Raw genomic sequence first — 25,683 nt, 5'->3', positions numbered from 1 at the left:
AAATGTTTTTTCTCTCTGGCTAGGGAGAGACGTAGACACGCTGGAGGGCAGGGATAGGGTCCAGAATGACCTAGACAGATTAGATGATTGGGCCAAAAGAAATCTGATGAGGTTCAAAAAGGACAAGTGTAGAGTCCTGCCCTTGGGACGGAAGAATCCCAAGCATTGTTAAAGGCTGGGGACCGACTGGTTAAGAAGCAATTCTGCAGAAAAGGACCTGGGGATTACAGTGGATGAGAAGCTGGATATGAGTCAACACTGTGCCCTTGTAGCCAAGAAGGCTAATGGCATATTAATGGCCAGCAGATCCAGAGAAGTGATTATTTCCCTTTATTTGGCTCTAGTGAGGCCACATCTGGAGTGTCCAGTTCTGGGTCCCCCACTAGAGAAAGGATGTGGACGCATTGGAGAGTGTCCAGCAGAGGGCAACCAAAGTGATTAGGGGTTGGAGCACATGACCTATGAGGAGCGGATGAGGGATTTGGGTTTGTTTAGTCTGCAGAAGAGAAGAGTAAGGGGAGATTTTATAGCAGCTTTCAACTTCTTGAAGGGAGGTTATAAAGAGGATGGAGAAAGGCTGTTCTCAGTAGTGGCAGATGGCAGAACAAGGAGCAATGGGCTCAAGTTGCAATGGGGGAGGTTTAGGTTGGATATTAGGAAAAACTATTTCACTAGGAGAGTGGTGAAGCACTGGAATGGGTTCCCCAGGAAGGGGGTGGACTCTCTATCCCTAGAAGTTTTTAAATCTTGGCTTGACAAAGCCCTGGCAGGGTTGATTTAGTTGAGATTGGTCCTGCCTTGGGCAAGGGGCTTGGCTTGATTACCTCCTGAGGTCTCTTCCAGTCTATGATTTTATGAAGCTTTCTAACCCACGGAATTTTCTCTGAGTATATCAATTGGTGGCCCTTACCATCTAGCCACCTTAACTATGCTTGCAACGGTAGTATTGATAATAGAAGTTTGGGCTTTTTTTCTAATTAACCGGTATTGGTTAATTTTTGTGTCCTGGTGTTATTTTAGAGATGAAATTTCCCAAGTGATTTCTTCCCTGGCTTTCTTACAAATACTTGGGTGATGGTAGTGGATATTCCCCGAAGTCCGCGTAGTAGGATTTTGAGGGGGAAGTTTTTGTACCAAAGCCTGTAGAGATAAGGTTTTGGGGTTCTTTTGTGGATCCCCCACTTCTGGTTCAAAAAAGAGCTGGATACCCCTTCATGGACCTAATCTCCATGAATCTATTAGCCAGGATTGGTAGGAATGGTGTCCTTAGCCTCTGTTTCTCTGGAGGTGGGTGACAGGATCACGTGAAGATTACCTGTTGTGTTCCCTCCCTCTGGGGTATCTGGTATTGGCCACTGGGCTAGATGGACTTTGATCTGATTCAGTATGGCCGTTCTTATGTTTTAGAGTTTGTCTCTTCATTAGGAATGTACGTGACTTGTTGGCTACCTGGTAAGAGGTTATTGGGTAGCTGAATCACTACTTGACTACAAGCAAGAGGGGGAGAGGGAAGCAGGAACCAGTGCTGGGGGGTTCCAGTTTAAATGCTAGTTCCCTCCCACAGTGTGCTGGGGAAAGAGGAAGGCCGGGAGCAGCAGAGCCACAGCAGGGTTGGTGCTTGCTACATTGAAAAAGGCAGAGCCACAGCTGTCCAGGCTGGAGTTGCTAGGTGTCCAGTTTTTGCCTGTACTGCGTCTTCTGTCTGATAAAAAGAAGAAGAAAACAGCGGACATGTCAAACATGCAGCATTTTCTGTATTTTCTGTTTTTCACGGAGGGAAGGCCAGCAGGGACATTCTTCCCCTGCCACGTCTGGCGGGGGCAGGGGACAGGGGCATTTAAAGACGCAGTGACTTTTTTTTTTTCCGCTCAACCAATTTTTTTCCCTGCCATGTTTGGGATCGTTTGTGGGAGCATCTGGACAAGGCGTGAGCGGTGACTGCTGCGTCCCAGCGTGGGACGCGCCTGGCACCCGCCTCCTCCCCAGCTCCGCTCCGCCGCCAGGGCCCGGCTCTGCACTCGCCGCCTGCACTGGGCCCGGGAGCCTGCAGCGCAGCCAATGACCCGGCCACGCCTTCCCAGGCAGCCGCAGGCGCGACCCGCAAGGAGGCGCCCTGGGGCAAGGGACAGGAGGCAACCCAGGCCCAACCGCGATTGCCCGTTGCTAGGCGACAGGAAGGGGCGGGGCAGCTCCGCCCCCGGGGCGCTCACTGCCCAATGAGCGAGCAGGGCCGGAGCGCTCTGCGCAAGCGCAGTGGGCCCGACGGCCTGGCTTGCCTGAGGTGGCGGCCATGGCCGGGCCCCAGGTGCGGAAGCACTGGCGCACCACGCTGGAGCGGGCCGAGAAGCTCCTCTCCGAGTGCTACTTCCCCGACTGCAACCTCCGGGGCAGGTGGGAGCCGGGCCGGGGCCGGGGCTTCGGCTTCTCCCCCCGCCCCTGCGCTGCCGAGTGCGCGCGAGCCCCGCGCGTTCCAGGGCTCTGACGCGGCGCGCGCCTCGGTGAGCCCCGCCCTGCAGCGGGGGCAGCTCGGGACGGGGCGCGCGCCGCTGCTCTGAGTCCGGCCCCTGCAACCTGCCTTTAACCCCCCGGGGGCGCTGCTGCTCCTCCCCCTCCCCTCCCGCGGCTGCTTCCTCTGCAGCTGGGCTGGTCGGGTCCAGTGCTGCTGCCTCCGGAGTGTCCCGCTGCAGGGCCGAGGGTCTCCTCTCCGCCGACGCCCAGACTCACTGGAGTGAATAGTGATAGAGATGCAGCCGGGTTAGTCTGGGGTAGCTGAAGCAAAATGCAGGACAATGCAGCACTTTAAAGACTAACAAGATGGTTTATTAGATGATGAGCTTTCGTGGGCCAGACCCGCTTCCTCAGATCAAATAGTGGAAGAAAATAGTCACAACCATATATACCAAAGGATACAATTAAAAAAATGAACACATATGAAAAGGACAAATCACATTTCAGAACAGAAGGGGGATGCCTGTGAGTTAATGATATTAGAGGTGGGGAAGGGTAGATGTCTGTGAGTTAATAGTGTTAGAGGTGATAATTAGGGAAGCTATCTTTGTAATGGGTAAGATAGCTGGAGTCTTTGTTCAGGCCTCCGCGGAGAGTGTCGAATTTTAGCATGAAGTTAATAGGGCTTCCTTCTGTACAGATACATTGCAGGGCTGGGGCCTGAAACTGCATGCCCAGGAAACTCAATGTGAGATCAGCCATATTGCCACACAGGCGTGTATCCCCTTCCACCCCTGCCCATCAGGTGCAGAGGAGTCAGGCAGGCTAGGCTGGGTGGGAGAAAGTGGGAATCTACCAGTCTCAGATTGATACATCTGTTCTCACCGTTAGTTCTCTGCTTACACTCACTACTCAGACAGCAGCACAGTGTAGCCACCACTACTGTGGGGTGATAGCTTAAGAGAGACACCTTCAATATTTTTTCAAAAAATCCTTCTATCATATTTTCCTGGAGAAGAAATCATAGACGGTCAAAAATCTTAGTTCATGTGTGTGCACTAATTACAGTGTAACCCCCTTCATAACTCACATGAAATGAGGACTGCATGGTGCTGTTTGAAAAGTGCAATTTCTATCTGGACTCTACATTTCTTCCTGCGCAGCTAGTATCTTTGAAATCTGTACAAGTAGATAATTGTACTATGTTACCTTTGTACCTAGTTCATGTGAGTACACTTAGGAACAGATCCTCAGCAAGTGTCAATTGTCACAGCTTCATCTTATGCTAATATAAGGAATACCTGTTCTAGCCTTTGCTTGAAAAGAGCTTTCTAGAATTTCTGTCCTTTAAATAGAAACAAAAGGGAAATGTTGTTAGAGCATGGTGATCAATTGTTCTTCGCATCTGCTGAGGTCAAGTTTAGTTTGCAGCAAGGGAGATATAGGAGGTACAGTAGGAAAAACTTTATAATGATAATTAAGTTCTGGAGCAGGTTACCTAGAGAAATTGTAGAATCGATGTCATTGGGGATCTTTAATGGTCTAAGTTTATTTGGCCCTTTTTCAGCACGAAAAGCTGGGCTAGAGATTCTATATGGTTTGTGGGAACAAAGAAAAATCCCCATGGGTTGGCATTTGTGGGAGTGAAAACATACAAGGCGCAGATACAGTTGCTCTGCCGCTGATGGTGTTCACATTCCATGCTGGGCACTCAGGCTTGTCAGGCTAACACAGAAATGTAATGGTTAGTTTTTTAAAACATGGGGGTTTTATTTTAATGGAATGTTTATGTATTCTTGGACCTCCGGGGGGGACAAGTGTGGCAAAACTTTAGCCTTGGTTGGGAGACTTGAAGACTGATCCTAGTACCTCAAGGTGTTTTGCTTTATTGCCTATCATCTTTACTGCAGGCTTTTTGGGGACACCTACCCTTTGGTGTCCCTCTCCTGCTTCCAGAGCTCACAGCGAATCCCATATGATGAAGCTGTCAGACAAGAATTCAGACCTGTGAAAGTTGGGGACTCCTTTGGACCTACGTAAGTATCAGCCTTAGAGGAACAAGATGACCTGGGAGTTTGAATTGATTTTTAACTGTCTTTTATTTAAATGAGGTAGTGATGTGAAGTCACCATTGTTTTTGCTCCTTGAGGACACAATGAGCTGGGTGATATTTCATTTTTTACTGGGGCTTCATGAAATAGGGTTGATTTAGTCTCTTGTCCCCCCTTCTGAGACTTTTTCCTGTCTAGTGGGTAGCTGGTATTTTCCTGCAATTACAATCTCCTCTGGTCTCACCCCACCTGTAATGTAAGACCCCCTTTGTGTGCATCTTCTGCTTCCAGCATGGCAGCTCCTTTGTCTCCATGGAATTGCTGCCTCCTGCACTGCCGAGCCCTCCTGGATTGGAGAATGCCATGAAAATGGGGCTACTGTTATCTCTGTGTCCTGATTTCTCTGAGACAGTGGGTCAAACTGCTATTAGACAGCTGGATGGTCCACCTGGCAACTGTCTGAGATGCCCTAGCTCGTTGGGGACCTGGGTGGAATGTGTAGGTGTGTGTAGATCCAGTTCCTAGGAGACATTCATCAAGGGGGTAAAAGCCTGAATGAGCTGTGGAGAACAAAGTGCCCATGGATGTTCCTGATGAGTCTCGCTTGATGTGTATCAGTATGGGATGCTTGTTATGCTGCTGAGCATGCTCTGTCGTACCAGATCTACACAGAGCAGACCTGTCTTGGGGGCTGTCAGTTCAGTGTTTTTCACTCCTGTTAAAATATAAAAGGAGGAGCTGTCCCCTGCGTGCGTTTGAGCATTGGCACGTGCGTGTCCTGCTTGGCTTCTTCACAGACGTCCTTCGAGATTCTACTGAGGCTGTGATAGCATGTTTGTGTTAGCCTTGCACTGGGAAATACTTCCTCATGCATGGCTCAGCATGAGTTCAGGAGTATATGGGCCTGTCTTTGCCAGGTGGTGGACCTGCTGGTTTAAAGTGGAGCTTAGCATCCCCAGGGAATGGACGGGAAAGGAAGTGCACCTCCTGTGGGAGAGCGACGGGGAGGGAATGGTGTGGCGGGACACACAGCCAGTCCAGGTAAGTGCATGTGTCTGTGCTAGATCTAACTTAGAACTAGGCCAGGGGAATTGCTGCAGTCAGAGCTGAGTCCGTGACGTATCCTCTGTCTCAGCCCTCAGAAGGGGGCTGTAGGAATTCCCTGCCCTTTGTTACGTGGCTTGAACCAGACTGGATTTTAATTTCCTCTAAGTACCTAGCATGTCCCTGGTTTGTGGATTTTTTTAATACAATATTTCTGATCATTGGCAGGGAATCCCCACGGACTTGGGATTAACGCTAGTGTAGCAGCAGCTCTCCAGGGAAAACCGGCCCTTTCCATGGTGTTTTCAGTGTGTGTTTGTCAGGGGATAGAGACTTGTCCTGTTGAGGATGAGCTAAATCTCCTTCATTTGACAGGGCACTGCAAATGCTCTTTGTGCTAGTCCTGTAGGCAAACAGTGAGCACAGCTCTCTGTAAGCACCACTCCATGATAATCTGCTATGTGTCCAAAGGGGCCCTTCTGCTGTTCTGGATCGACAAGCCAGGGGTTAGCGACTGTGTATTGCTGCAGAATGGCAGCTGTTCCCATTGAATCTGTGTTAATCTCTCTGATGTGGGTGTTGTCATGGTGCTATTTTAACATCCCTTCTCCCTGTCTTGATACACAGGGTTTGACGAAAGAAGGGGAGAAGACCAGCTATATCCTGACAGAAGCCCTCAAAGAGACAGACCCTCACAGGTGGGCATTGATGCTTGCAGAAATTCAGGGAATCCCTCACCCTGCACTAGTTGGAGGGCCCAGGAGTCACGCCTGGTGTAGCCGCACCACATGCTTCTGGACATGCCAAGGGACAAGTGCTCAGGCCTCTCTTTTCAGAGCTGTGTGAGGAACGGTGGTGCAGTGTTGTCCCTAGGGCTGTCAATTAATGCGTGTTAATGCAGGGCAGAGTTAATGCGTTCAAAAAATGAACACGTGTTAATCGCACGCATTTTTCATGGAGCCCGGGATCAGCTGTGCGTCGCTGACCCTTTGAAACGCTGCCACAGACTTTCAAAGGGGCAGCGCTGTGGAGAGCCTGGGGTCAGCTGGAGTCCCCAACTCACCCTGGTTTCTGAGGCATGTCGAAGGGGCAGCACCACATGGAGGCCAGTATCAGCACTATACGCTTTGTGTTCTGTGTTGTAATTGAAATCAGTATGTTTGAAGATGTAGAAAACACCCACAAATATTTAAATAGATAGTGGTCGTCTTGTTTAACAGCGCAATCAATCACAATTAATTTTTTAATTGCTTGACAGCCCTAGTTGTCACCCATTGACTGCTCCGCACATGAGGTGACATCTGGCTGGATGACAATGGCAAGGATTATCACTGTGCTTCAGGGTGTGAGCAGCTCACTAGCTAGGACCAGGGCGAAGTGCGTCGCCCATGGGATAGTGTTGCAGTTCGGTGGGTGTAATATGCCTGTCTCGGGAGCACTGGCCACCCTAAGATGGGATACTAGGCTAGACGGGCCATTGGTCTGGCTGCTCCGACTGTTCCTCTGCTTGGGGCAGATCTTGTTTCCTACTCTCACTCTGAGAACACAGCGAGTTGCCCATTGACCTCAGGTGACTTCTGTTTCCGTTTCTGCAGTCTTACTGTCTACGTGGAAGTTGCCTGCAATGGTCTCTTCGGGGCAGGAAAAGGCAGCCTCATTGCACCTCCTGACCCTGAGAAGAAGTTCACCCTGAACCAGGCGGAACTTGTGGTCTTCCACAGGGATGTCTATGAGCTGCTGGTGGATTTTGAGATACTAGTGGACATGGCCAAGGTAAATACTTTAATCCTCAATCTCTCTTCTCCAGCTCCTCTACATTCCTCCCCACTCCTTTTTTATGACTCCCTTGGATTGTCCTCCTTCCCCAGCACGCCAGTCTCCACCAAAAAGACCTGAAGGAGGGAACAGGTATTTGCCATGGTAACTTTTGTGCAGCTGGAAGTGTCTTCTTTGTCTCCTAATGCCAGCTAACAGCCTCAGAGTGCCAAGAAGCATACACTAGGTGAAGGAAACGCCACTTGGGCTCTGTATTGTGTTGGGCTACATGTGTCCTTGGGATAGAGGCAGGCGGTTGGTAGGACATGGCTAAGGGGCTGTCCACATGTGCAGTTGCATTGGGATGGCTGAGTCAGGAGTCGGCCCTTGCCTCATATAGATGCTCAGCCTGTCCAGTATAACCGAGTTGCTGAGCTGAGCTTCTGTCGCTTCTCACTCTTGCCTTCCTGCAGTTCCTCGGGGAGGAAAACCAGCGGAGCTTCCAGGCGCTGTACGTGGCCAATCAGATGGTTAATCTGCTTGACGTCACGGACCCCGCTACCTTCCCTGCAGCGCGGCAGCTCGCTTCCTCCATCTTCAGCCAGAAGAACGGAGACAGCCAGCACACGATCCACGCGATGGGGCACTGCCACATCGATTCTGGTAAGAACGGCCCAGGCGTCGCGTGCCTACTGACAGGCCTGTGGTTGGCAGGGCTAGCCAGTGATGTTGGGTGCTGCCAGAGGGGAACAGCTCCCAGATGACCAGGCACTGAGGGAGCTGTGGAAGTGACGCTCTGAGCCTCTAGGGCAGGGGTTGCTGACACTCAGAAAAATCAGTCAGGGGCTGCACACAAGTGAGAAGCAAAAAACCCAACCCTCACTGACGTGGCCCCGACTGAGAAGGAGAAAGACTTTCCCCACATTCCCCTCACACACCAGAGCTTAGGCAGGCCCAGGCTAGTAGATTTTGTGGGCTCCAGCCCCACAGAGGGACAGCAGGGGGGCAGGAGCACCAGTGCGGGCTCCCCAATGCTGAGGGGGAGCCCCAAGCCTTGGGGGTTGGATCCAGGCAAGCTGGGGGCCACATCCGGCTCTCGGGCCTCAGGTTTCCCACCCCTGCTCTAGGGGAAGGGAGAGGGACGTCGTGGCTATCAGTTACAAAATGTGCACAGCCATGTCGTCTTGGCTGGACTGCCACAGGGCTGAACGCTTCTTTTACAAAGGGGCATGTCGAAGCCTTCCGTTGCCAGGCCCCTAGAGTTCAAATTCCCAGTGGGGTTTTCCCACGCCAGACTGTTGTGGGGGAGAGGGAGTGAGGTCCCCAGGAGAGGCAGCAGCCCTGTGAGCCGGGGACTGCTCAGGACTTACAACCATGCTTCAATCCATTGCGGTTTTAATAGCATGATTTCCCCATGGCTTCAGCAGCCCTCGGTATATACAATATACAGCAGCCGTACATACAGTAACGGCCATTTAAAATGAAAAGGCCACATGGCCACAGGGAGATCAGCCTGCCCCTGTCCCTGCAGCCTGGCTGTGGCCATACGAGGAGTCTGTCCGCAAGTGCGCTCGCAGCTGGGTGACTGTCATACGCCTGATGGAGAAGAACCCGGAGTTCACGTTTGTCTGCTCACAGGTGAGTTCGCATCTTCAGGTGGGCAGCGAAACACCTGGAACAAAGGCAGTGCATGTTCTGTGGAGCTGGAAGGGGCTGCGGTGTGTGCAAAGGGGGACTGCTTCGTTCATGGGCTCCAAGTTGCTTCTACCATGCTCCCAATCCTTGGTGCAGAGAGATTAGTGCCCAAGCCTCGTGCACAGTAAGAGTAGGGATGGTAAAGACTAGTCAGCTGGTTGATTATCCAATAAGCAAATGCTTATGCTAGTTGCTTCTCCCTCTTTGCTGCCTCTATCAGATTGAGGCAGCAAGGGGAGGAAAAGGGGGGTACTTTGGCAGTGCCGCAGGGAGCCTGGGCTCTGTGTGGCGGTGTTTCAAAGGGGCAGCACCACAGGGAGCCCGGGGTCAGCTGAAGTCCTCAGCTGACCCCAAGCTCCATGCAGCGCTAAGCCTGGGATCAGCTGTGCGGTGCTGCTGCATTGAAATGCCACCACAGCGTTTCAATGGGTCAGCGCCCACGGAGCTCAGGATCAGCTGTGCATGGAGTGTGGGGTCAGCTGGGGAGTCCCCAGCTGATCCTGGGTTCTGTGTGGCGCTGCCCCTTTGAAACGCTATGGCGGCATTTCAAAGGGGCAGCGCCGCCCTATCGACTAATCGAATAGTTGATGCAAAAAATGCATCGACTATTCGATTAGTGAAATACACGCTACTTAAGATCCTTAACAGAGAGTTGTCCTGCCAGGCCTACCCAGTCATGCTAGCACTGAGCTTCAACGCCTGCAGAAAATGCAGGTTGTCAGCTGCAAGCCAGAAGTTTTACACAAATTGGCGAGAGGCATGTTTTCTCCCTGAAGCTTGTGGGGTAGGGGAACCTCCGTATGTGTTTATGGTTCTGTCTTCTCTGCAGGCCCAGCAGTTTGAGTGGGTGAGGAACCGGTATCCTGGCCTGTATGCTCAGATTCAGGACTTTGCCAAAGAAGGGCGGTTCATACCTGTTGGCGGCACCTGGGTAGAAATGGTAAGAACACAGCAGCTCTTCTGCACTGGTCTGACCGGATCAGTCACCGAGTCCCAGACACCTTCTCTTCAGAGTGCTCTGCTCAGACCCTCAGGAGAGGGGCTTTGGACCCACACCCTAGCCCAGGGAGCCCTGTCACGCTAACCCTGCCATCTGGGAACCGTGGGATAGTGTTGCAGTTTGGTGGGTGTAGGATGCCTGTCTCTGAAGCCCTGGCCACCCTAAGACACGATGCCAGATTAGACGGGCCATTGGTCTGGCTGCTCCGACCGTTCCTCTGCTCATGGGCTGCTGTGGGGCACAGTGGGGTGGCCACTCCCCTTTCTCTGCTGGCAATGGGAACAGATCTGCACAGAATTCCTCAGGGCTGCTCTTGTCTACAGGACGGGAATCTTCCCAGTGGCGAATCCATGGTGCGTCAGTTCCTGCTGGGACAGCGGTTTTTCCAGCAGCAGTTTGGGAGGCTCTGCTCAGAGGTACATCTTCCTCCTAAGTGGATCCTCTATGGGAGGGAGCTGCGCAGTGTGGACCCTTCCAGAACTGATATTCCCAGTGTCTCTGCTTCGTTCTTGGGGGGACACGCTCGCTTAGGAGTGAACTCTTGGTATGAATGGGGCCCATCGCTGTAGTATTGGAGTTCTTTCCGTCTCTTGTAGCTATCCTCATGCACTCCTGGGGGTGGTAGAACATTCTCATTGTACAGATGGGGATTCTGAGGCACAAACAAGCAAAGTGACTGGGCCAGGGATATACAGGAAGCTTGTGGCAGAGCAGGGACTTGACACCAGGTCTCCCGAGGACTGATGTGTTGGGCCAGCCTCAAGAAATTCTAGCCAGAGGCTGCTAGGGCACTGGTTGTATCAGTGCTGCATTCCTCCTCCTACTCCCCAGCACCTACTACCTAGCAGTATTTTCACCAGTTTGGGGGCCCTTGTGCAGGGCAGTAGGGCCGAATATACAGCATCTCCAGAACTTGGGCCTGTTCCCATCTCGGCCCTGGAGGTGTGAGGGGAGATGGGTGTGCCTGGCTCGGATGGGAGTTGGGTTTCTCACGTGCTCTCTTCTCTTCTCTCCCAGTTCTGGCTGCCCGACACGTTTGGCTACTCGGCCCAGCTGCCCCAGCTGATGCGTGGCTGTGGGATACGACGGTTCCTCACTCAGAAACTCAGCTGGAGCCTGGTGAACACCTTCCCGGTGAGCTGGGCTTCCCTGCGTGTGTATTGAATCTGCCCAGTGGGCTTGCCCGTGGCCGATCCTCCCCCAGCTGACCTGTTCTTTCGGCTCTTTGGGCATAGGCCCTCGGACAGAGAGCTCACCTGGTATATGGGGCACTGACCTCGGTTGGTTCTGGAGCCCTGAGAGTGGCCTGGAGATCGCATCTAAAGTCCTGCCCGACAAAGACGCTTCCTCCACTTTCTGTTGCTTCCTACTAGCCAATAAGAAAGGCCTTGCGAGGGCAGCGACAGAACTGGAGAGACACAGCCCTAGTGGTCGCTCTCTTATTCTATCCCCTGACAGCCCCTAAAATGTCAGTCGGAGTCTCCGGCTCCTTGCCCTGCCCAGCCCAGCCTGGCCTATCCTGGACAGTAGGGCAGCGCGAGAGAAGCCATGATCCTACCCTTGCACTTGCCAAGAGCTGCAGGAAGAGGGGGAGGAATGTGACCCAGTCCAAAGCCTCCTGTTCTGCTGATTTCCCTGCTTCTTTGCTTGGCATTTGGTTTTGATTCAGCCCAGGCCTGTGAATTCTGTGTAGCAAAGTGCATGTGCCGAGGACAATTGACTGTGTGCCAGCAGTCGATGCCTTAAGTGACTGTCAGTGGAGGACTGAGGGAGGGTACCCATGGACTGTAGGCTTGTACAACGTGTGTTTGGACGTGCGGGTGTGATCCATGCACAGGCTGTATATGTGGGCTAGTCCGTTTGTGTGTATGAGGCTGCCTGGCTCAGGCATCTCCTAGCCCACAACCAGGCTCCGGACCACATCGTGGTAAGATGCTGAGTCAGGAAGACCAACAAGTTTGAAAAATGAATGGTGGGCAACCTGAAGCTTCTTTTCAGTAACTCCTGGACTAAGGCATTCCCTTCTCGCTGTTCTGGGAGGCTGAAACAGACGCCCTCTTGGTGACGTTTTCGTCTCTTCCAGCACAGCACCTTTTTCTGGGAAGGCATCGACGGCTCCCAAGTTCTGACCCATTTCCCGCCAGGCAATTCCTATGGGCTACAAGGTCAAGTGGAGGAGGTGAGTGATGTGACGTCGAGGGCGGATGGCGTATGCATCTGCCTGTCTTGCTGTACCCAGCTTGCAAGGGAGTGTCCCCGCCATCTGGGACGTAAGCAAAGGCTGTTGGAGGGGAGTGCCATGTGGCGCGGGGGCGGGGAAAGGTGACAGGCTGAGCAGGTGGCGACTTGGGACGTTGGAGCAAAGCCCAGATTTGGCTGGCTGCGCAGTGTCAGGGCCTGGACTTGTTACCGTTAGCTGCATTTTAAAGATAGAGTCACAAGGGAGAGGGGAGCTGATGAGTCACTGCAGGAGAGGTCTCAGCTCCTCCAGCCTCTGTGTCCCTTGGCCCGGGTGAAAGTATTCCATGAGGCGGAGCCAGAACGAGAACGATCACAGTGGGAAGGCAGCGAGCTAGTGCCTGATCTTTATGCCCGCAGGGCTCTCCGGGTCGTGACTGGGCAAGGGCCTGACACCACGTGTGCTGTGTGTGCGCAATCTCCTCTAGATGCTGAAAACCATGAACAACAACAGAGACAAGGGCCAGGTGAACCACAGCACCGCGCTCTTTGGGTTTGGAGACGGAGGCGGCGGCCCCACCCAGAAGATGCTGGACAGGCTGACAAGAATGAGAGACGTAGATGGGTTACCCAGGTCCGCGGAGACTCTGCCTTCTCTCCTTGCGCATCCTTCAAAGTCCATGCCAGCTGCTGACTCTCGGGAGTGTTCAGCGAACCCCTTGGGCCCTAGCGTGGTGGAGCGTGGGGCTGATGATTCACGACGGGGGCCGTGACTTTTCCATGGCTCCTCGTGCCCTGGGCAGGGGGCAGGAGTTGCTCAGCTCAGCCTGTCTGGTCACACCCTGCATTTCTCCCCCATAGGGTTCAGATGTCCACACCGGATCAGTTTTTCTCTGTGCTGGAGAAGGAAGAGCCCCAGCTGTGCACCTGGATAGGAGAATTGTTCCTGGAGCTGCACAACGGCACTTATACGACCCAGGCCCAGGTTGCCACTTGACCGGGGCAGGGAGAGGAAATAAGGGGTAGAAACTATCTAGGTCAGGGAGGGGAAGCTGGGCTAGTGAGCGGGCTTCCTTCATCTCATTGGGCCGCAAGCTTGTTGTAGCCACGATGCTCTCCCGGGACAGAGGAGCTTTGCTACCTGCACTTGCTTGCGTACCTAGAATTTTCAGGATGCGCCGATGGAACCACAGCAGTGCTGTGATTGCTGTGAGCTCCCCTGGCAGCCAAACCTGCCTGCAGCAACAGTAAGCAAAATGTAGAACCCAGATGGGCCGCAGGTTGCCCACCACGGCACTGATCTAGATCAGTGTTAACTCTGACTGTACCACACGCTTCTGCTCTGAATCCACCTCCTTGGCATGCCGTCCTTTGTGCAATTTAGCACCATAGTAGGACACACAAACCTTGTGAGTCTCTAGAGCGATGAGCCCATTTTAATTTTCCTGGTTTGTCCAATTCACGTTACCAGGACAGAGCCCAATGTCCTATTGATCAGTGCTCTGGCTACACTGGGAAAATGAACAGAAAACTCTCATCTAACTTGAGCCCTAGTTAGACTAGCCTTCTGCAGACAACCCATTTTTAATGACATATTTTTTAGCCCTGTGTTGAGCAGGTCTGCACTGAGTTCAAATATAAACACATCCTCCTCTTTCTAGTCGGTTCTGCTTGCTAGGCCTCATGCACTGGCCCAGGATTGGTGGGTTGGGTTTTTAGCACTGCTGGGCAATGCTGTTTAATTCACAGACCTTAAGTCTCAGCTTTAAACTATTTCTAAGGGTTTCTTTGAAGTGTGTTCGAAAATTTGAGGGATGCTCTTGTTTGGACCAGAGATGAACAGAAGTTGCTCATTAGGATCTCGGGTTGATTGCTCGAGTCAGAAGAGCGCTGGAGAAGATACCCCCAGAGAAAAGAGAATCTCATTGCTAGCTGTAAATTTATAATAGCTACAGTCTGCATTATGATGCCTGAACTAGTGTTTTGCTTACAGCTGGCAAAAATCTCTGATGCAGATCTTGCTAAAAACCTGTTTTGTTCTGCTTTGGGATCAGATAAAGAAAGAGAATCGGGAGTGCGAGCGGATACTCCATGATGTTGAAGTACTGAGTAGTTTTGCTCTGACCCAGAACAGTACCTTCCCATATCCTTCCAGCAAACTGGAGCATCTCTGGAGGTAAAGTAGCTCGTCCGAGTGTCATCCTCGGTTGAATAAAGCCGCAGGGATAATTAAAGCCCTCAGTGGCTACAAAAATTTGGATCTGCATCTGTGATGCTTAACAGATGCAGATCCAAGTTGTTATATGTATCTGCACCAGTACCCTACCTCAGTGTTAGAGCACTGCAACAGACAGGTTTAGAAGAATTTCTTCTATGGACAAGTATATCGTAGTTCATAGAGTTTAAGGCTAGAAGGGTCCATTAGATCATCTGACCTCCTGACTCTCCCAGGCCATTAGACAAAAACGTGTGGAGCCCAGGAAGCTAAAATACTGTGGCCACAGACAGAGGCCGAGATGCCACCAGTGCCCGAGGCTGCGGCCTTTGTGGGGAATTGAAGAACCAAGTACTTTTGCTTCTGTGAGTTCCCAGCCGTGCGCAAAGAAAACTCCCGGCTAGGGATGTTAAAAATGGTGTGTTTGGGTAAGCATGTAGCCCCTGAAATGTTTAGCGGTTACATGTTTACACGCAAGGGGGCAGGTGGGAGCCAGCTCCCCGCAAGCACTGGCTCCCACTTGCCCCTCCCCACCACCTTTGATAGGCAGCCATGCTGGGGGGAGGGAAGGCGGCTCTGTGGGAGCTGGTATGCACAGAGAGCTGGCTTGAAAGCCACTTCCCATGTGTACTGGCTCCCACCTGCCACCCCCTCATGCTGCTGCCTCTTCTCCTGAGCACCCACTCCCACCTGCACCCCACGCTGCTGCCTCTGTGGGAGGCAGTGCGGGGGGGCAGGCAGTTCCAGGAATGGGGAGCCAGCTCCCCATCTACCCCCCATTCCTGTGGCTTCTGATACAGATGCAGCGGGGTGTGGGGGGAGGCTGCTTATCGGTTAACTGTAAACGAGTACACGGCTAGTCCCAGAAGAAGGCCAGGAGATGCCTGGCTCAGCTGACTGCTAAGAGAGCTCAGGGCCTGCGAGCCGGCTGCTCTTTTCTTGTCTCCAATAACAGCAGAGCAGGGCCCAGCAGAATAGGCTGAAACGAACGTGGTGACCGGAAGCCAGCAGGCCAGTTACCACATGCATGGGAGAATTGCCTGACGGGTGCGGTCCCCATCGGTCTGCTGCCAGATACAAAGGCTTCGGCCACTAGAATGAGGGGGCCGTAGTTCATTTACGGCGAGATTAATCTATTGCTCTCTTCTGGTGCTTGCCTCGATCCCCTCTGCTCAGGCTGCTGCTCCTGAATCAGTTTCATGACGTGCTGCCGGGCAGCTGCATCCAGCTAGTTGTGGAGGATGCCCTGAGGTATTACGCAGGTGAGGAGTGATTTGTGCAAGTGGCTTGGGTTCATTGTAACACTCCACCAGGTGGGCTTTGAAAGGGCTTGGTCCTGCTTTCTGACCTGATGCCTCACCTGCTTTGGTCACTGTTTGGTTTTGTTCCAACCCCGAGAGATGCTGTTGGTGTTGATAATCACCAACAGGTCCTGACCTGCTGTCCTGCTCTGCACATCCTGCTTCCTACTCAGGCTAGTAGGAGGAATGATGCCGGCGGCGCCAACTGCACTCAGCCAGTCTGCCTTATGCCCCTTGTTGATACCCAGATTATACAGGTTCCACCATGTCTGGTTCCTGCCGGTGACGACTCCGGTGACACTGGCGTAAATGGTATATGTGAAGGGTGGCTTTGAGCAGTGGGCACAGGGAGGATTGCTGGGAAGGTGCAGAGATTCATCGTTTCCAAGGCCAGCAGGAACCATTGCGATCTTCTCAGGCTTTAAAGTTAGACAGGACCATCACGTTCATCACCTCCTGCACTTGGTAGGCCACAGAGCCTCATCCACCCACTCCTGTAGTAGGCCCATCATCTCTGGCTGGGTTACTGAAAGCCTTGAATCATGGCTTAAAGACTTCAAGTTACAGGGAATCCATCATTTGCACTGGTTCAAGCAGCAAGTAACTCATGGTTTGTGCTGCAGAGACAGCAAAAAACCTCCCGGGACTTTGCTAATCTTACCCTTCCTGACCCCAAATGTGGCGATCAGTTAGATCATGAGCATGTGGGCGAGACCCGTCCGCCAGACAGCTGGGAAAGAATTCACTGACCTCCAGTATGACACGGGGTGGAGAACTTGTGAAAAAGAATTCCCAGAGCAGATATTTTAGAAGAAAAATCCATCCTTGATTTAAAACTTGTCAGTGATGGGGAATTCCGTTGGTAGGTTGTTCCAGAGGGTAATTCCCTTCATTGTTAACAGTATTTTCTGGCCAGTCTGAATTTGCATGGGAGATGGAGAATGTTAGTGTGGTGGAAGGAGGGAGAGCAGGGCTTAACTGGAAAAAATACAGCTCAGGATTAGTGGATGGGAGTTGGGAGAGTAGCAATAGAGAGAACTTGTTTCCTACGATTAGGCGTGGCAGGGCGGATGGACAGGCAGCTCTGAGACCCGCTGCATCCTTTCTCCCACTCCCTGGGCTTTTGGTGCGTCTCTAGAGGGCCCGGCTGCCAACTTTGTGTAATTAATAAGAGTCTGCTCTGAGATGCCTTTTCTTTGCCCAGAAATCCGTCGCGTTGGCACTCTGCTCCACGAAGACGCTCTTCAGTCCTTGTTTGGAAAACTTTTGCCGACTGGTCCAGAGACAGCAGAAAGCCTCCTTGTTCTAAACACTTTGCCCTGGGAACGGACTGAAGTCATCTCCAGGACCGGAGAAGAGACCTTAGGTGCCATTGTCCTGCCTGCCTAAAGATTTCGAGATCATCCCCCACAAAGCCCAGCGGAACGCCAAATCCCCAAAGGGAAGGACGGGTAGGGAGGTGGGCCAGGAAAAATAGACCCACAAAGCAATGGCTGGCTAATTGCAGCCACACAGAGCCTTTGCCCCCTCACTGCTGAGGGAGACGCTGGCTTATCCATGCTCTCTAGATCCGGGTTACCCAGGATCTCTAGGAACAGGCTCCATCTCCCTCAGCACCACATGGAAAAGTTATTCTCGTGGGCAGTTCTGGACCTCCGAGCAGAGGGGAGGTGTTTCCTAGTGACAAAGGGACAGGAGAGAGGGCGTCTCTCTGAAAGGGAAACACGTCTGAGTGAGCTGCTCTGCCTCTCTTCCTTTCAGCCCTGGTGAAGGTGCCTAGCATGGGCTACTCTGCCGTGAAGGATTCCTTAACACCGCCTCATCCCGTGACAGTGGTGAAGCAGGTAAGCCGCTCTGGGGGTTCCTCACACTCGCACCAGGAAGCTCCATGGGTAAAGCCCCCAAGCGGCGTTTGCAAAGACCGTGTTCAGTGGCATTTCTCCCTCCCTGCCCCCGGCACTTTGGCAGAGGGGGACTCTGTGCTCTCCTCTGATTCTTTCCTCTTCCTCGCCAGGCGGATGGCTCTGTTACCATGGAGAACGGGGTGATCGCAGCTCACCTGGACTCCATGGGACGCGTGATATCGCTTCGCTTGGTGCACTCGGGGAGGTAGGACCGTCAGTGTTGGGGTTTATTGTGGCTGCGCCTGAGGGCCAACGCAGGTTGGGGCCCCCTTGTGCCAGGCACCGCGCGAACACGGGAGCAGATGGACCCTGCCCCAGAAAGCTGACGGTCTACAGGCTTTTTAACACTCGTAGAATATGGATCTGCTCTCACTCAAACCATCTCAGTGATTCCATCTCGGCTGGCAGCTGGGGCAGTGAAATGCAGTGGGGAGTAATCTGAAGCCTCCTCTTCCCCTCAGTTTCATTATATCTGAGGTCTCTTGTGGGGCTGACCATCAGCCTGCCAAATGAAGGGCTGGTTCCTTTTTTGAGGGGATTCCCTGGGGCAGCCTGCAACTGTGGGACCACTGCGCTCCCCCAACTCTCCAGCCTGGGCTGTCTCTCCCGGGGCTTTGCTAGCGGCAAGCAGCAACCCCCCAGGCGCTGTGGAGGTCAGCACCCCCGGCTGGATTGCCTGCATGCTCTCAGAGCCCTCCTGAATCACACAGGGAGGCACCCCCAGCTCCCACCACCGCACCTCAGGAATATACAGCCTGCAAGTAGAAGTGGACTTTCCCCAGCCTTTGTAGAACCTGAGCAAATTTACCACACGCTTCAGGCAAACTCGCTGGTAAAGATTAACAGTTGAACAAATATATTGACTATAAAAGGTAGATTCCAAGTGACTTTTAAGTGGCAGGCAAAAATCTCAGAGTGAGTTACCAAAAAACTGAACTGTAAGCGCACAGTCTGAGCGCTTGAGCCTGTTAGACTAGGCAACACTAAGAACCGTGGTGTCCAGCATGCTAGCCGCTAGCCACATGTGGCTGGCCAGTTGAGTGTGGCTAGTTTGCTATAGCAGCAGCCGCTGTAATGGCTACTGCTTCAGAACTGGTTGGACACCACGGCTCTAAAATAAGCAGTTTTCCTCACCCCATTGGAGATTGCAGTTCATAGGACACAGGGTCACCCTGGAAACCCGGGCTAGTCCCCTCGGTTGGAATCTTCTCCGTGTCCATGACGCTTGCCGCAGGGGAGGAGGTGCGAGAAAGGCTAAGCAGGGCTCTTGTGGTCTTTCTTACAGCCTCACTCCCATAAGTCTAGGTGTGTCTGGTGGGCCTTGCTGAGTCCCCAGGCAAGATTGAACAATTACCCTCAGCCGGGTAAGTCACTGAATTGTAGCTCCCTTGCTGGACAATGGCTCTTGATGGTTATTGTGACACCTGCCCAGGCATTGATCACGCCCCTTGCTGTTATCTCTGGGAAGCTAATATCTGGCTGATTCTCCAACCTACAGCCTGTTTTAGTGACAACCATACAACACATCGCTTTGTGTGCCCATGGAACAGTGACTGTCACCAGATCATACCTTCCCTGATACCTTACATGACATGCTTTATGTGCAAGATCACCATTCTATAGAAATGAGGAATATGGGGTTTCAGGTGCTCCTCCAAGGTATGGAACATCACACGTTTCACCACCTAGTATCCTGCCAGAGAACTTAAAGCAGCAGGTGTCTGTTTCCAGGCTAGTGGAAAGTTGTGGCATCTACCCGTGCTGATCCTCTGCCTCATGCCTTTGTTTCAGAGAGTCGGTCCAGGATGGCCACTGTGCTAACCAGTTTGTGATATTTGATGACATTCCCTTGTACTGGGATGCTTGGGATGCGATGGATTATCACCTGGAAACCAGGTAGGTGAGCAGTGCATTGTGAGTACTTCTTTAGGACGCTGCAAAGCTCTTTGCTTCTTGGTATTATAGCAACAAACCAGCTTTGCAGAGAGAGGACTAAGCTTGGGATGCCATGTGCTTGTCCTTCCCGGCCCTGTGTGTCCAGGGAGTAGCGTGGACTAGATCACACAGCCTCGGAGGAGTTCTGAGCTCAGAAGAAGGCTGCCATAGGGTTACCTGGAAAGTTTCTCTATCACCCCCTCCCCCTGTCTCCCAAGTGTCGGAGCCTTACGTTAACTTTTAGAACTCAGAGCTGTCACCTCCTGAATCCGAACCCTTATGCTTGACGTCTGTTTTAGGAAGCCAATCACATCTCTTCTGAAGCCCCTGGAAATCGTCCTAGCTGGGGGCCTGCGTGGAAGCGTGAAATTCTCTCTGCAGATCAGTGAGCGGAGTGTCATCACCCAGGAGGTGATCCTGGATGCCATGTGTCCTTATCTTCGGTTCCTGACCCAGGTGCGGAAAGGCCTGTGCGGCCACACCCTCCTTATCGGACTGCGGGGCGGGGGAAGGGAGGAGAATCCCAGTGTTGAGAGAGGTGTGTGCACGCACACACACACACACACACCCACCCCTTTAAAGCACAAAGCCCAGGCCTCGCCTTGCACCCAATGATGAACTGGAAGGCAGCGCAGCCTGTGGAAGCCATGCACAGCACGCTGAGTGAGCAGGCAGCTGCGTTCAGCACCAGCGAGTAGCCCCAGGGCGAGTGCATTGCCTGGAGGTGGCAAAGAAGCGGCTCACTGGGGCGAGGTCCGAGGAAAGGTTGCTTCCTAGACAGGCCAAGGCTGGAACTGGAGGGAGAGTGCTCTTGACTGCTTCGGTGTATGGCCAAGAACAGGGGCAGATGACCATTTTGTGGGGTCCAGGCAGCACAATTTTGCGGGGCCCCCCTTTGCCACGGCGCATGCACGGTGGCGCCACGGCGCATGCACAGGGCTTCTTGAAGCACGGGGCCCGGGGTGGCCGCCCCGCTCGCCCTGCCCTATACCCGCCCCTGGCCAAGAAGCAGCCAAGATAGCGAATGCAGGTAACCAGAGGCCTCAGCTGCCTCTCCTGGATGCCCGTTCCCAGCCAGCATACGCAAAGCACCGGGAAAGAGCTTCGAGATGGTTTTATCTGTCTTCCCACATTCCAAGGGCAACAGTTTTAGCCCTTGCTTGATACTTTCCTGCTGCTGTCCTTGAACCAGGTCTCTGCTGGGTAGGCATGGATGGTCGGTGCAGCTGGGACTGGGGGAGGCAGGCCCCCAGCCCCACCCCCATCATGGGGAGGGGAAGAGTACGTGCGCCCCAGCCTCTCCGGAGGAGCAGGGACAGAGGAGGTCGTGTGGTCCAAGCCTCCTTGGCCCCCAGAGCAGTGGGAAGAGAGGCAGCCTTGTGGCCCCAGCCCCCCAGAGCAGCGGGGAGGGTGGGCAGCACGTGCCCTGAGCCACGCCGGAGCACGTGCCCGAGCCACGCCGGAGCACGTGCCCGAGCCACGCCGGAGCACGTGCCCGAGCCACGCCGGAGCACGTGCCCGAGCCACGCCGGAGCACGTGCCCTGAGCCACGCCGGAGCACAGGGAGGGCGGGCGCTGGGGGCAGTAACACTCTGCCCCCCAGAACGCCCGCAGCCGGTGTTCTGGGGCGGAGTGTGGGCGGGGCCAGGCTAGCTGATTGAGAAGGCAAAGCCTGCCCCCGCCTAAGCCACCGGACACCCACGTGGGTAACTTCCTAGCAGACAATGGGAGTTCCTGAGGGAGCTGCATGGGGGAGCCACTGTGGTGAAGCCGCCGTCTCCCCCACAATGACCTGAGCCTCCTGTTGGCTGCCACGGTTGCTGCAGGTGGACTGGAATGAGGCTCACCGATTCCTGAAGGTGGAGTTCCCCTTGCGGGTTCGGAGCATGAATGCAACGTATGAGATTCAGTTTGGGCACCTGCAGAGGCCGACGCACTGGAACACGTCCTGGGACTGGGCTCGATTCGAGGTGAGAGGGCAGCGGCCAGGCCCAGCACGCTGGGTAGAAATAGCCCCGGTAGATCGACACCGTCCCTCCCTTCGCCTCCCCACATGCCCCGAGAACAGCTCCTCGTGGGGCTTGCTCAACACTGAACTCCTGCAGGGACAGGCTCCCTTAGGGGCTGGGGGGGCAAATCCACCTGGAGCAGGTTCCCCGTATCCCAAGAGAGCAGGGACCCCAGTGAGAACAAAAGCTGGAGGCACCGAGTCAAACCCTTCCTAGCGAGGGCACAGATACATCGTACGTTGCCACAGCAAAGGGCCAGCTTCCCCCTGGCCAGTCGCGCGCACCCTCCAGGATCCAGAGCGGGGCTCAGCTGCCTTGGCCTGCGCTTTGCTGCTGTGGGAGCTGCCCAGCGGCAGAGGAGGTCACGTTTCTGTCTGTGGGTCATGTGGTTCCCCGAGCTGGGGAGTTTGAGTCCTGGCCTCGCTGCAGCTGCTGGTCAGTTTGATGAAGGAGCCCGAGCTGCCTTTCCGGCACGGGGCTAGCTTTCCCTTAACGTGCCTGGCTGGCCCCAGGGGCCTTTGTCTGCCTTCGCAGCCACCCCCTATGTTGGTGATCAGCAGGACAGTTTGTGGCGCCTGCGTTGTCCGGGGTGACAGCCAGGCCGGTGGTTCCCCCCAGGTGTGGAGTCACAAGTGGATGGACCTGTCGGAGCACGGCTTCGGGGTGGCCCTGCTGAACGACTGCAAATACGGCGCGTCGGTGCACAGGAGCGTGATGACCCTCTCGCTGTGAGTGGCGGGGGCGGGCCGGGCCGGGGCGCTTGGTTTCCCAGTTCTGCTCGCTGGGGATGCTTCTGGCCCGCGTGCACTGGAAACAGAAGCCCTAGTGCAGTTTGTCCCCCAGTTGTAGCGGGATCAGCTGCCTGCCCATTCTGCCAGGTACGGAGATAGCTTGCCTGCAACAGTGAGGCCTGCCTGCCACGAGGGCTTGCCTGCGCTTGCAGCTCCGTGCGCTCCACGGCCGGATCTGCTTCTCGAATGCTCTGATCCTAGCGGGTGACCCGTCCGGACAGAACGTGTCCTGTGAGCGCCGCGGGCGTTCGCTCTCATGGCAGGACTCCCCGCAGCACTGCCACGGAGCCTGCGGGGCAGGGCGCAGGAGACCCTGCTGCGAGACGGGGTGGCAGGGCGGCTTGACGCTAGCCAGGGCTGTGCACGTGGACTCGCGCTTTCAGGGAGCGGGGCTGGGTTTAGTCACGGCCAGGGGAAGAGGCTCCACTCCATTAATCCGCCCCTCTCCTCCAGGCTGAGAGCCCCAAAGTCACCTGATGCCACTGCAGATATTGGGCACCATCAGTTCACCTACGCCGTGATGCCCCACAGGGGTGAGTTTTGGGGATGGAGCCGATGGTACAGATGTGCCCCATAGAGACGGCCAGTTCATGAAGGGAGCCCGTGGGGCAAAGATGAGCCACTCCCCGGTATGGGACAGAGTGTGTGCAGCTGTTTCTCGAACTGCTCTGTGCTTAGCTCCTGGTTGTATTCTCTGCGCAGGCTCCTTCCAGGAGGCGGGTGTAATCCATTGTGCCTACAGTTTGAACTACCCTCTGCACACTATTCCTGTTGTCTCGGTGCCATGTCCAGCCTGGAGCGCCTTCTCCGTGGACTCCCCAGCTGTGGTGCTAGAAACCGTCAAACAGGCAGGTGCCCCCAAGAGGGATGCGCTGAAGGCAGCCAGCTGTGGTGTCCACAGACACACAGCACTGGTGTTAGCCTCATGCTTTGTTACCGCGCTTGGGATTGACAGAGGCCAAGTCCCTTGCGGGCGAGTTCTCGCTACACTGGCAGGGCAGGCAGTGTGGGTTAGTGGTTACAGCAGGGGTCTGGGAATCGGGCTGCCTCGCCTGCTGTTTGGACTTAGGAAAGTCACGCTAGCCAAAACCATGAGAAGCTGCTACTGCTCTGGGTTCTTCCATTTTTAGGCACCCAACTTGCAGTGCCTTGGGCCTTATGCTCAGAGCTGCTGAGTGCCCACAAATCCAGTCGGCTTTGCTGGGCGGAGACCTGGCCAAGCTCCTGGGGGAGGCTCCTAAACTCTTCCCACTGGATTTCCACCTGTTTAAAGGGTGAACCCAAACTGCTGTTTCCCACTGAGGGTGGGCGGGGCACTGTACTGTCTAGGCAACGTACGTTAGTGCCTAGAGTGCTGCACTAGGGCTAGCCCCAGCTCTGCCACAGGTACAGCCTACACGTAGGTACAGCCCTTCCCCTCTCTGTGCCTCAGTTTCCCTGTCTGTACTCAGGATGATGATACTCCCCCCTTTGTAAGCATTTGGAGAGCAGGTATTAGCAGTTCTCTTGCTGCTCCTGAGAATAATGTTTCTCTGTCCATGAAGGCTGAGGACAGGCTGGACAGCCTGGTGTTGAGGCTGTATGAGTCATATGGCAGCACGGTGGTCACATGGCTCCGGACTGCCCTTCCCATCAAGGAAGCAATCGAGTAAGTAGGTGGGGAAGGAGGAGGCTTCTGTGAGACCTTGTATTCTGGAGCCTCAGCTTCATTCGCCTTCTCTTCCTTCCCCAGCTGTGACCTCCTGGAACGGCCGGACCCCAGCAGCCATCTGCCACTGGGGGAGCATGGCCTAACACTCTCCTTTACGCCGTTCCAAGTGCGCTCTCTCCTCCTGATCTTGAGGCAGTAAGAGGGCGACTGCTGCTGGCAGCCCGGCCCCTATCCCAAAACCGGGCAGAGCTCCCCATGCTCTGGGCGGTTCGCTAGCTGCTCAAACCACGGGCGCTTCGGCACCATGACGACACAGCCGAGGTGATGAAGAATGCACCGTCCGTCTCTGTGTGCTCCAAGCAGACAGCACTGGGCAGAGATGGGCTGCGGTGGAGGGCGTGTCTGCGCTGATTCTGAGTGTAAATGCCTGACTGGTGGGGCACTAACTTGGGGGCGAGGACCACAGTGAGCATCCTGAATAGAGTCCTTCCCCTTTCAGGCGAGTGGTGCAGGGGTTTGATCCTGGATATGATCAGAATCGGTTTCTTTTACTCCATGTCCTACAGCGCTACAGGCCTGTGCTTCCTAACGAGTTTTCTTCCAATTGCTAACACTGGCAACTTCACTTTTTCTCCAGAGATGCAGCTGCTTTCTGTAAAACCTAAAGAAAAGCCTGGATCAGTTGCAGAGTAAAGCTCTGACTGACTCTTGCCTGTGGCCCTTCACTCAGCCCAGCACAAGGCAGGTCATAAAATCACTAGTGTAGGAGCTGCAAAGGGACCCAGGCTCCTCAGACCTATTTTTAGGCTCCAAGCTCCTGTTTAGCTGCTGTCTAACCCTGCAGGTAGCCTAGGTTTTGCAGAAGTTCCCTTGCTGCCTGGGTCTCTGCCTGTTCACAGGTGCATTGTTGCCTCACTCAGGGTATCCAGCACCTGCCTCCCACCCCACAGGGAGGGAGCAAGAAGTCCTGGGTGTGGCCCACTGGCATGGGGAGAGGCAGCCTAGCTGCACGGGACAACCCAAAAGTCCCTGCCTGTCAGCTGGAGTCCAGAGCAGCGATGGGGAACCTGCGGCCCAGCGGCGTTCTACATGTGGCCTGCCAGACACTTTGTTCACTGTTGCCCATGGGCAGGGCTGTCCAATTCTGCTGGTTTCTGTCGGGTTTTTCCTGACTGTGTGACCAGGCAGGTAGGGCAAGCAAAGGCCCCCACGCTGAGAGCCTGGCGCTCCCTGTCCCAGTGCTGCCCTAGTTCAGTCAGCCCCCCAGTGCCCACTTAGCACAATACCCCATCCCGGGAATGCGTCTTGATTAAGACGCCTGGCGGCCCCCTGCGCCAAAGGATGTTGCATAAAAAGCTTGAGCCTGAGCTTACTTGATTTTACACAAATACACTAAACTGTAAGGTCTGAGGTTTTAAACTGCAACTCATTGTAACCTTTGTCAAACCTTGCACCTTGCTGTAATCTTTGTAAAACTCAGCCATCTTGTTTGTAACTTGCTCTAAACTGCATTCTCCTCACACCCTGAGTGAATGAAGAGAGGAGGGTGTGGGTGTGTTTTTGAGGTTGCAATGCTGAGGCTGGAGCACATGGTGATGAGTCATCAGAGACTGCTGCTTTGCTGGATAAAGGGAAGTCTGGGCATGCTCCCTGGTGCCGAGGTATGAGAGTCTCAGGGGACATACAGATACAATATAAAAGGAACG

General features: G+C 54.1%; 1 protein-coding gene across 2 annotated transcripts; it reads left to right on the top strand.

The window, feature by feature from the left end:
- The first annotated feature begins 2,253 nt into the window (after positions 1-2,253).
- On the top strand, positions 2,254-25,472 carry MAN2C1 (mannosidase alpha class 2C member 1). Of its 2 annotated transcripts, XM_075897395.2 has the most exons (26): positions 2,254-2,391; positions 4,359-4,484; positions 5,417-5,540; positions 6,171-6,241; positions 7,139-7,316; positions 7,772-7,961; positions 8,830-8,936; positions 9,823-9,933; positions 10,317-10,409; positions 11,011-11,127; positions 12,077-12,172; positions 12,660-12,805; positions 13,033-13,156; positions 14,226-14,347; positions 15,563-15,648; positions 16,892-17,053; positions 17,449-17,531; positions 17,702-17,796; positions 19,383-19,487; positions 19,826-19,982; positions 21,353-21,496; positions 22,154-22,263; positions 22,780-22,859; positions 23,029-23,174; positions 23,871-23,974; positions 24,059-25,472. In XM_075897395.2, the coding sequence occupies exons 1-26, from the start codon at positions 2,291-2,293 to the stop codon at positions 24,174-24,176; spliced, it is 3,096 nt and encodes a 1,031-aa protein (XP_075753510.2). In that variant the 5' UTR covers positions 2,254-2,290; the 3' UTR covers positions 24,177-25,472. The 2 variants fall into 2 exon arrangements, 1 of the variants encoding a protein (XP_075753510.2); XR_012895806.2 differs by lacking the exon at positions 22,780-22,859 and having other exon boundaries at positions 24,059-24,095.
- The last annotated feature ends 211 nt before the right edge of the window (positions 25,473-25,683 follow it).

The sequence above is a fragment of the Pelodiscus sinensis genome, chromosome 14, assembly GCF_052426305.1.
Source record: "Pelodiscus sinensis isolate ZL-2025 chromosome 14, ASM5242630v1, whole genome shotgun sequence".
Classification (NCBI taxonomy): Eukaryota; Metazoa; Chordata; order Testudines; family Trionychidae; genus Pelodiscus; species Pelodiscus sinensis.
The sequence above is the reverse complement of the archived record's forward strand: the minus strand, read 5'-3'. Positions and strand labels throughout refer to the sequence as shown.